Source organism: Eucalyptus grandis, chromosome 8, assembly GCF_016545825.1.
Source record: "Eucalyptus grandis isolate ANBG69807.140 chromosome 8, ASM1654582v1, whole genome shotgun sequence".
NCBI classification, from domain to species: Eukaryota; Viridiplantae; Streptophyta; class Magnoliopsida; order Myrtales; family Myrtaceae; genus Eucalyptus; species Eucalyptus grandis.
In genome coordinates this window covers 43,293,719-43,305,188 of record NC_052619.1, presented here as the reverse complement: position 1 = coordinate 43,305,188, position 11,470 = coordinate 43,293,719, and the positions used below count along the sequence as shown (strand labels likewise).

Here is an 11,470-nt window from a genome sequence, read left to right as displayed (position 1 = left end):
CGAGCTGAAGCCCAAAAGTGTAAGGAAGTCCATGGACACCTTTGTGCGTCTAAGTAAAAGCTGCATATAGAACAATAGCACAAGCCAGAAGTCATATTCACGAGTTCCATCATGATTTTTCTTTTTCTTTTCTTACCAAAAACGAAAGATATCGCAAGATCCAAGGGGTAATGTGTCAAATCATGGATCATCTAGAGATAAGCATCAGCTTTGAACAACACGAAACGAGACAAACACACCGATATGAAGGTCTAAATAATTCAATCAAGCCCAAACCAGCCGACCACCCACCCATTGATCAAATCTATCGAGGCTAAAATAATTTATAGCTAAAATATTTTATTATTGTAAAATTGAAAAAAATTACTTATTATTTGTTCTTTGCTCAATCATGAAAAAACTTGGAAGTCAATATCAGTATATAGTTCAGATACAGAGTTCCTGTAAAAATTATAGCATTAAGTGCAATACGAACATTTTTTTTTATTCGAACAATAACAGCATTCAAAATAACACATTTTAGTCAATTGACTTTTTTTTATTCAAAGTCAGAATTTGTTTTTTAAGTGACATATGATAATACCGGGATAAACCATGTAATGATCCTTTATTAGAATATTTGAGTTTTTTTTTTTTTTCACTTTGATCTAACATAATTAAAACCACTCAAACGTTGTTGTTAATTATAGGGACTCCATTTTTGTTGAAGGATGTATCCCCACTCTTTTCAATAAGAGTTGTATTCTTCTTTATGTCCACCTCTGATTGCTGGGTTACAACTTGCAAGGGTGATGTCCATATTCAAAATCTACCGATTAAAGAATGATTGGAGGAATTAGGGGCGGAGGAAAGCATGACTCATCATTTGTGCTTCTGATGACCATTGGCTAAGAGCCTTTGGACTTTAATTCTCTTTTCTTCAAGATTCAGCATAAAAAGCGTTCTTAATTCCACCTTTCTAACTCAAACAAATGTAATCGAAGGGGGAAAAAATAGTAAAAGTTACACTTCAATTTTCTTTGCTTTATCGCTTCCATAACTTTACTTTTGATATTGCAAGTTCCACGGTCAATTTCACTGTAATAACTAACTCACCTTTCTTTGCGATAAAGCCCCAAAAATGACTAGCATCGACTGAATCTCTTAACCCAACTCCGCCATTCTTTCGCCATCTCTCTCTCTCTCGCCATGGTGACCTTGGTGAGGGCCTCTGCTGAGGTCACGGCAACAATGGGCAACTCGATCAAGGAGTTTGCAGCCATGGCAAAGGCGACTATGTCATCATATGATAGTGATAGAGAGAGCATCGGGGCAAGTACAAGCTCTCTATCTTATATGTAGTATCCAAAAATGAAGTTTGCACATCTATTGAAATTATATCATGTGGCACTGTACGCTAGGGCTATGTTTGACGGTCGGAATAAAATTCATAATAAGATAAAATTTATCATATCTTATATTTGATATCTGCTCAAGACAGAATAAAATCAAATATAATAAGGATATAAATCGGATATAATTATTCCATGAAGAAGTTGGGATAAAGATTAATAGAATTTCAAATATCAATAATAAGAAAGTTATTTTTATTGGATAATAAACTTTTCAAATTAACAAAATTAAAATTGCATTTCAATGTAAATAATATTTGACTTCTAATATAAGAAATTCAAAATAAAAAGTAACAATTTAGTTATTTTAATTTAATTAATTAAATTCATTATATAAATATAAATATACATTCATATTGATTAAATATTTTAGGTGTTTTAGTGTTTTTGGTATATTAATATAGTTTACTATTCAAAATTTTTTATTAGAGAACGATGGAATAGGAAGAAAGAAATAAAAAAAAAGAAGCTACTTAAAGAAAGAGAGGAAAATAAAATGAAAAAAACAAATAAATAAAGTAGACAAGAGTATCGCGATGTAAAATGTTTGGTTCATTTATTCTATATGCCATTTTATATCAAGTAATATACATGATATGATATAGATATATCCGACTTTATTATTACAATCACCAAATAATATATAGGATTTAATAAAATTCCTAGATTGTAATGTATAAATCACCAGACGACCAAAGTAATCTAAATGCTATAATGTAACGACACTACATCAGACCTTCCAGCAAAACCTTCCCCCCTCCATATGCGCTTAGGATCTTCAACTTGAGATTGAAACTAACCAGCTGGATGGGAAGCAACGTTCACACCCACCGCGTCAGCTTGGCTGAGATTTTGTCCGCAAGGTCCTCGACCAATTCAGCTTCAGTTTTATCCAAACTGTAGGCACCAAAAGGCATGTCTGGTCATTAGCGCTAGTCAACAGGAAGTAAACATCAAGAGGATCGAAAATTTTCTAATCAGTGCTCAAAGTTATTTCTGACAAAAGAAAAATAAAAGACAAAATGTCCAGGTTTCGAATCTCCATCACAATCTGGTACTGGCACGTGACCATCTTCATCTTTTCTCTGCTGCACACGCTAATAACACAATCCCCTCAAAAAGTATTTCATAAACCTAGTACATATACTAACCTGAATCACAATCCTAGTGAGAATAGAACCCAGTTTAGCATATGCACAATGTTCTTGCATCTCTCCACACACGAACTAGCATTAATTGTCTCACATGAAACTCAAAGTTCAGGCATCATGTTCAACTCAAGCCTTAACATTAGTATTCTCCTCAAGAACATAATCATAATTACCCCACTAATAACACGCTCCAACAGAAAGCATTGTTCATCATAGGAGAAATAATTGAATCGCCAACTAATAGCCCAAGGTTATAAGGTATAACCATCATAATAGATGCTTATATTACAGGCAATGAACTACACAAAACTTCAAAAATTAGAAATGTGGAATAAGATCAACACGCATATTAATTTGATCAAAAGTTTACTTTTCTCAAGACCAGAAAATCTAATGACTTTCCTTTTTGTCTCTATACCTTTGAACAACAAATGTAAAATTTTAAAGAAACATTTAATCCAACACGGATGCAGTATGGCTTGAACACCATCAAAGAAAGTGAAATATGAATTGCTCATAAGTACAAAGAGGAACAAATATACCTCCAACCATAGATTTCCAAGAGTATGCTTTAGATGAAGCAACCATAAGTTCCACTTCATTGACGTTTTCACTTGTAGAAGCACGAAAGCATAATCAACTCCTAATGTGGTGTTTTGGAGTCTTCAAGTCCATATCTTATAGAACTTCAGAAAAGTACTAGATTGATGAAGAATCACTGAATATATTGGCTTAGAGTAAGAACCAACATCCTTGTATTGCTTGGATATAGATTAATGCTTACTACCAACAGAGCACTATTTGAACATAAAGATTTTAATTATAAGTAGATGGATAAGGGCTTATTTCAATAATCATCACATTAATTTGTATCACCAACCCGAATTAGTATGCGAGAGATAGTAGAGTGTGGCAAATGACCATATTACGTTGCCTTATGCAGATATACCAATGCCCAAGTGAAGAGATTCCACATTTCCAATTATTAGTTCCTACTGACCACAACAGGCAGCCTTACGAAGTAAGTTTTGTGTTCTCATGCACGAACTAAGTAACTTTCTACAGCGATTCTTAAAAAAGTGTACTTAGAAGAAGACAGATCTTAGAAAGGAAAGGGTTTAGTACCAGGCACTAACAGGAAAGCCATTGATCATGCCCAGTGCTCGCAAAGCGTTTTTCCATATCTGGACCTGGCGTGGCTTCTCCTGCTTGAAACCCTCTTCGCCTTGGCCAATATTCTCCACAAAAGGACCGGACTGCTCTCGCAGCTCTCTTGCATCAATGCCCCAGAAAATGGGAAATATGATCAGACCCCGCTTTTTTTGGCATTCGAGGATCTTCACCAGCTCATTGAGGCACCATGGTGAGGTATGGAAATTCTGAGAGACAACCACAATGGCAATATTTGACTGCTTTATCACTTCTTCAATCGCTGGCAGGATCTCTTCTCCTTCATCCAGTAAATAATCAACAAATGTTCTTATCCCCCTCCGCTCAAGAGCAACCTTGAGATGGCTCACGAAATCACGTGTGTCGTCCCGTTTGTAACTAATGATTACGTCAAAATTCGTAGGAGGATGCTGACCTGCACAATGAGGAATACATTGTTTGAGATCAGAATAGAGGTATGGAAGAGGTACTAAGAATTTGATAAATAGGCTTATTGTAAAAACAGAAACTGTCCTAATCCTTGTATATGATAATAAAAATTTTTGTTCTTCATCCCCAGCCAAGTCCTGATCACATGCATTTCACGTATAATCCTAATTCAACAGACAGAAAAGAAATTGATAAGGAGGAAAATGACCCTTGCTCGGATTTCCATTCTTAATCGACTTAATAAAACAATTTTCTGCTGGAACCACCCAAAAGATGAGTTGGATGTTCATTAGAACACATACCATGTTTTTATACAACACTTCATCAGAAATCTTCTCAAACAACCCTCAATCTCAATGATAATTGAAAGAAAGAGAAGAATTGGGGATTCATAACAATAATTGGTTAACCAATTGATTTTCACCATGCAACTATTGGACTTGTCGCTAGAAACGCCTTCATAAGTTCATTAAGAGTTACTTGGAGAAGAAGCCTGACCCAAAGCCAAATGGTTTCTCACTCTTTTTGCAGGGTCAAAAAGGGCAACTTTCGGTAAAAAATGTTCCACAATAACTTTCTGAAATAACCTTTTGGCTTTTGCTCATAAGGTTGACAATACAATATTCATCGAATCCATTGGTGATCATCCCCTTGATAGCTTTTTCAAAAATATTTTCATGAAAAACTAAACATAATAAGTTTAAGAACTTAACCATACAATTGATTTGGTGCCGGCAATGATGAAATGATGACAATGCTTGCTTACGCCATGATATCTACATGCAAAACGGAATACATCAACTGATTTCTCATCTTGGCAAGGAAGGGGGAAACTATTAAAACTGATTTTCTTTCAAGTTACTACATCTAGCCAAAGTGTTGTACGTCAATGTAAGTGTTTCAAGTCAGAAGGCAAGAGGGAAACTTGCAAATTACCATGAATCCCAATGATGGATTTGAACTTCTCAGTTGCAAACTTCAGAATTTGTTTAAATCTTGAGAATAAATCAGTAGTGGAAGATGATAGTGGAACAACCTATTCAGTAAAAACTGCAGCATCATAAAATGATCTCCAAAACAAAAGAAGGGAAACGAAAATATAAATCAAGAGTACTGTAACCATTCTACAATTGCCTGGGATGGTTGCACATGTACATCACTATGTCTACACTACTATGATCTTTAGTATGACCAATATAATGTGATGTTACTGAGCAATTTCAACCTAAAAGGTAGCATTATTTGAAGAAAATTTAACTTGCTATCATCAGGAATGGATGGCACTACATGAGAGTAACACATAGTATGGGAACTTGCAACAGCAGTATCACGGATTTACTTTCTCTGATTAGGAAATAATCTAATAACATTAGTGATTTCACAATCTTCCATTTACTCTCAAGCTGGTTACGAGAGGAAATAGGTTGGGCAGGAATACTTTTATGACTTGACCTGCATCTTGGAGTGGAAAAGGAAAAAGTTCGCATAAGTGCTTCTACTGTTGTGTAGCTTGCTCTGGTCAGGAGACTTGATGGTTCAATCATTTTAAATTTACCATCCTATGCCAGAATTGCAACAAAACGCGTTGATTTCTATTGTTGCTATGATTTTAACTCATCCAAGCAAAGGATTGGCCAACTCATGGCTGAGCATTGTGTTTCCTTCTTCAATGTTTCAAACTTATTTAAGCTTGGATGATGAGGAAGAGATTGATCCCATCACCATTGAAGGTACTATACCACAAGAAGAGGAAAAATCTTTTGGAGTCTAAGAAAGAGATTATTTGGCTCCTAGAGTGATTATATATGATGATCTTATGCTATAGACATAAAGCGGTTCACACACAAGCATGTGTCATTTGAGAAAAACCCAATGGAACAACATGAGATTCTAATATATATTAATGTATTTTCCAACTGATAGTAAGTTAATAAAATTAAGTACATCTCCAGTAATAAAAGGAGTATACTAAACATTACATGATGGTATTAAAGAGCACATAACTCAGCGATGACCAGCCTGGAAAATCAAAAGCATTACCAACTGCTTTTCCCATTTACTATCGTACAAGAAAACCAAAGTAGCTAATGATATTCTAGGAAATTGATCGACATATTAATTAGCTAGCTGCACTAGTTTGAACTAGTTGGTGGCAAGAGTTAATCTAAAAGTGGCACAACAATCTCTTAAATACAATTGCTCAACCTTACTTCCTCCAACACTCTGCACAAAAATGCTCAAAAGTTCAACTGAGGTTAAACAAGAAAGCAACCACGTCATGTCACATGGAGATAAGTGATCAACCAAAAAACAGACAACAATGAAAAATTTGGAGAAAACAGTCACAAAGGATAATCATTGAAACTGTTAACAAGAAAGAAGAAACTCAAATGTAGTTCTTACCACCTTGCCTTCTTTCCTCAATATGGGAAGTGCCCCAAAGATGCCAAATGTTGATACAGTGCTACAAGCAGTCATTGTTGTACTTCTTTTGGTAGAACAACTTTTAGTTGCTGCGAAGACTGAAAAGCACAACAGCATCTGGGTTTCCTAAGCTTGACACAGCAAGCTGATTTAGGAGCTGCTGATGCCATACCCAAAGTTCTGGATATGCAGACTCCTCCACTTCAATCCTATTAATGAATTAACAAAAGAAGAAACAAGTAAAACACTTAATATTAAATAATAGCGGTTTACGAAACAAAATGACTGATAGAAGTAGCATGTTGCCATCTCAAGAAGATGACATCACAGTTATAATCACTAGTCACTGCATATCTCAGTACAATGAACACTGTACAATCCAGCTAATACTCACGGCTCACAAGTGATTGCTAAGAGGAAACTGAAGCATGAGTAGTTTTCATTGTTAGTACGATAGGGTTTGATAAGGCATAACATATCCAGCCGCCACTTGCTGATCAAGCTGTTTCGTGATTGATTCGTCGTGATCAGCAAAGGGAACTAAATGACAGAACGCCTTCCTCACCAAAATGGGGAAAAGAAGAAGAAAAGAAAAGAGAGTCGATGGTGCAAATTTCTCAACTCATTCGATGACCCGATCATTCATTGCTTGCATTTTGGACTGGATAAGTCATGATATTATAAGGAATCAAGAAGCTTCTCATCTTAGACATTAAACCAATGCCACGAAAAGATTATGTAACGATGATGACTATAATTAGAATGACAAACTTTTAGTTGCCGCAAAGACTGAAAAGCACAACAGCATCTGGGTTTCCTAAGCTTGACACAGCAAGCTGATTTAGGAGCTGCTGATGCCATACCCAAAGTTCTGGATATGCAGATTCCTCCACTTCAATCCTATTAATGAATTAATAAAAGAAGAAACAAGTAAAACACTTAATATTAAATAATAGCAGTTTTCGAAACAAAATGACGGATAGAAGTAGCATGTTGCCATCTCGAGAAGATGACATCACAGTTATAATCACTAGTCACTGCATATCTCAGTACAATGAACACTGTACAATCCAGCTAATACTCACGGCTCACAAGTGATTGCTAAGAGGAAACTGAAGCATGAGTAGTTTTCATTGTTAGTACGATTGGGTTTGATAAGGCATAACATATCCAGCCGCCACTTGCTGATCAAGCTGTTTCGTGATTGATTCGTTGTGATCAGCAAAGGGAACTAAATGACAGAATGCATTCCTCACCAAATTGGGAAAAGAAGAAGAAAAGAAAAGAGAGTCGACGGTGCAAATTTCTCAACTCATTCGATGACCCGATCATTCATTGCTTGCATTTTGGACTGGATAAGTCATGATATTATAAGGAATCAAGAAGCTTCTCATCTTAGACATTAAACCAATGCCACGAAAAAGATTATGTAACGATGATGACTATAATTAGAATGACAAACTTTTAGTTGCCGCAAAGACTGAAAAGCACAACAGCATCTGGGTTTCCTAAGCTTGACACAGCAAGCTGATTTAGGAGCTGCTGATGCCATACCCAAAGTTCTGGATATGCTGATTTGTCCACTTCAATCCTATAATGAATTAGTAAAAGAAGAAACAAGTAAAACACTTAATATCAAATGATAGCAGTTTTACCAAACAAAATGACCGAAAGAAGTAGCATGTTGCCATCTCTAGAAGATAACATCACAATTAAAATCACTAGTCACTGCATATCTCAGTACAATGAACTCTGGACAATCCAGCTAATACTCACGGCTCACAAGTGATTGCTAAGAGGAAACTGAAGCATGAGTAGTTTTAACTGTTAGTACGATTGGGTTTTATAAGGCGTAACATATCCAGCCGCCACTTGCTGATCAAGCTGTTTCGTGATTGATTCGTTGTGATCAGCAAAGGGAACTAAATGACAGAATGCCTTCCTCACCAAATTGGGGAAAAGAAGAAGAAAAGAAAAGAGAGTCGACGGTGCAAATTTCTCAACTCATTCGATGACCCGATAATTCATTGCTTGCATTTTGGACTGGAAAAGTCATGATATTATAAGGAATCAAGAAGCTTCTCATCTTAGACATTAAACCAATGCCACAAAAAGATTATGTAACGATGATGACTATAATTAGAATGACAAACAATACCCTAACCCCCTAACACACATAATAAGGTTCAGAAATCACTGAGGGAAAAAACTTACAAGCAAATGTTACCATAATAAAAATGACAAATAATCTGAAAAGGAAAAAAAAAAAAATCAATCATCTAATATGGCAAATAAATCATCACAGTGAAGCCACTTCCTCCTCCAAGCAAACACACAGCAGTGTCTGGGAAGTTGCTGATCTAACTCACGCAATGTTAACATTCTAAAGGAACTAAGAGAATCAACTACATTTTGGAATTCAAATTCCTTCCATTTTTCTCTGACCAGCCAAAGCGAGATGACCAGAAGATGAACTGGTAAATGAAACGATTTTCATTTACCAGTTCGTGATCTAATTCACGCTAACTTAACATTTAAAAGGAACTAACAGAATCGACAGCATTCTGGAATTCAAATTCGCTCCACCATTCTCCGATCAGCCAAAGACCAAATGGCAAACAAAACGATTGATAGAACTCGAAGATACCAGCAAGGCTACCAGAGAACGCAGCGGAAAGGGCCGTCTGCCGGCAAGTTGCCGTTACCTGCGAAGGAGATGGTGGCCGGGCCGCGTGCTCGACGGAGGTGATGGCGCTCCGTCGGAGATGGAAGGAGGCGAAGGGACCAGTGATTTCAGTACTAGGGTTTCAAATGCCGCGTCGCATCCCGTCTCCATGGCTACAGTGACAAAGCTATTTGAGTGCGAGTCTTGCGGGGTAGTTTTGGTAACCATGGATGAATTTTGGATGCACGACCAACTGAGAGATCTGAGATGAGCTCTGAAGCAGGCTGAGGCTTGCAAAAGAGGCAGTTCAAGCTATTTTCTGGATTGAATCTCAGCTAGCTTTGGACAATATGAACCAAAGGAAATGACTTCAAAAGTGAAAGGAAACTCCACTGTACTCGAGACTGTACTTGAGGTAATCATGAGATGAAAGGCATGTTTACTAAAAAGTAGAACTTGGAAAGTTGCAGTGGAGGTAATCATGAAAGTCGCTCTGTTTTCTTTTTTTTTTTTTGAGAAAGTTGCATGTAGATATCATGGTGCCTTCCTTGCCAAGATGAGAAATCAGTTTGAGTGTGTTCAGTTTTGCATGTAGATATCATGTCGTAGGCGAGCACTGTCATAATGCCCTCATTTCTGGCACATGATCGCTTGCATGGTTAAGTTCTTAAACTTATTTAGTTAAGCCTTTCATTAAAATATTATTGAAATAGCTATCAAGGGGATGATCACCAATGGATTGGCTGAATAATATAGTCACAACATTATGAGCAAAAGCCAAAAGGTCATTTTGGAAATCTATCATGAAACATATTCTTACCAAAAGTGACCCTACAGAAACTGTGAGAAACCATCTGGCTTTGGGTCAGTGTTGTGATGCAAGTTAGCCCTTAATGAAGTTACAAAGGCATTTCTAGCAGCAAGTCCATTAGTTGCATGGTAAACTGAAAGGAGATGAGCTCTGAAGCAAACTGAGGCTTGCAAAAGAGGCAGTTCAAGCTATTTTCTGGATTGAATCTCAGCTAGCTTTGGACAATATGAACGGAAAGGAAATGACTCCAAAAGTGAAGGGAAACTCCACTGTACACGACTGTACTTGAGGTAATCGTGAGTCTCTTTTTGAAAAGCATGTTTACTAAAAAGAACTTTGAAAGTTGCAGTGGAGGTAATCATGAGAGTCTCTTTGTCTCTTTTCTTTTTTTTCTTTTTTTTTGTCAAATATGAGAGTTTCTTTTTCAAAGGCATGCTTACTTAAAGGAAGAACTTTTGAAAGTTGCGGTGGGGTCATCATCCCATCTCAAGCGTTTTTGTGGATTTAATCTCAACTAGCACTGGACAATATGAACCGAAAGTCAAAGGAAACTCCACCGTACCTGAGGGAATCATTTAGTGGAGAGTCTCTTTGAAAGCCATGTTTACTTAAAAAACTTTTGAAGGTTGCAGTGGGGTCATCACTCCATCTCAATCTCAAGCTATTTTATGGATTGAATTTCAACTAGCTCTGTTCATCACCCCTCTGAGTCACGAGCATCTAGTGCACTCAGCTCTCTACGTTTGTCAGAACTTTTATCTATAGGGCTTTCGCAAAATCTATCCGACCGGAGTCATTCATTACTTACTATAATTAGTTTGTTTATGGCTAATCATATGGACTTTGCATGTCATTAAAGCTGAATTTTAGTTTGTCGTCGAGCAGTATTTAAGCATGTAGGTGAACCGTTGTTGCTATGAACTTGTTCAACTTACTTGCACAATAACCTGATAATTTCTTAGTCATCGTTCTTTCGGGTAGACTCGACGATCAAGCAGATGTCATAATTGTAAAATCCAAAAAATTTTGTATAGCCTCACTAAGATGGTCATTTGCTCTTTTTGGAACTAAGGATTTACTTATAAACATGCAAGCGCCCATCATCGTTATAATCATAACTCTCATCATGCTCTTTGCCATCAGTTCGTGAACAACACTAGACAATCACAGAAGCACATTGATCAATTTGGCTTTTTTCCTACAAGGATGTCTCGTTATTGAGATAGCAATCGACTTGATCGTATAGAATTCTTACATTAAGTGGTCTATCTATGTTATATTCCTTGCTTGATAGCTATAAATCCCGATTACCAATAAGTTTTTCGAGAAATGAAACAAATCTTCAAGTCCAAGTGCGAAGCAACTTCTTCGAGACTCAAAAACTTCAATCAATCACAACCAATCCTCCAAAATCTTTTGAACATTAATG

The 11,470-nt window shown here is 36.6% G+C and overlaps 2 protein-coding genes across 2 annotated transcripts; both read right to left on the bottom strand.

The window, feature by feature from the left end:
- Positions 1 to 2,066: 2,066 nt before the first annotated feature.
- LOC108954136 (disease resistance protein RPV1) lies at positions 2,067 to 6,619 on the bottom strand. Its single transcript, XM_039299991.1, has 4 exons — positions 6,545 to 6,619; positions 5,078 to 5,177; positions 3,668 to 4,127; positions 2,067 to 2,288 (listed from the first exon to the last, which is right to left on the bottom strand). The coding sequence occupies exons 1-4, from the start codon at positions 6,617 to 6,619 to the stop codon at positions 2,213 to 2,215; spliced, it is 711 nt and encodes a 236-aa protein (XP_039155925.1). The 3' UTR covers positions 2,067 to 2,212.
- A 719-nt stretch (positions 6,620 to 7,338) lies between these two features.
- LOC120287254 lies at positions 7,339 to 9,651 on the bottom strand. The gene is made up of 2 exons (XM_039299989.1): positions 9,271 to 9,651; positions 7,339 to 7,465 (listed from the first exon to the last, which is right to left on the bottom strand). Exons 1-2 carry the CDS (start codon positions 9,456 to 9,458, stop codon positions 7,339 to 7,341), a joined length of 315 nt encoding a protein of 104 aa, XP_039155923.1. The 5' UTR covers positions 9,459 to 9,651.
- Positions 9,652 to 11,470: the final 1,819 nt, after the last annotated feature.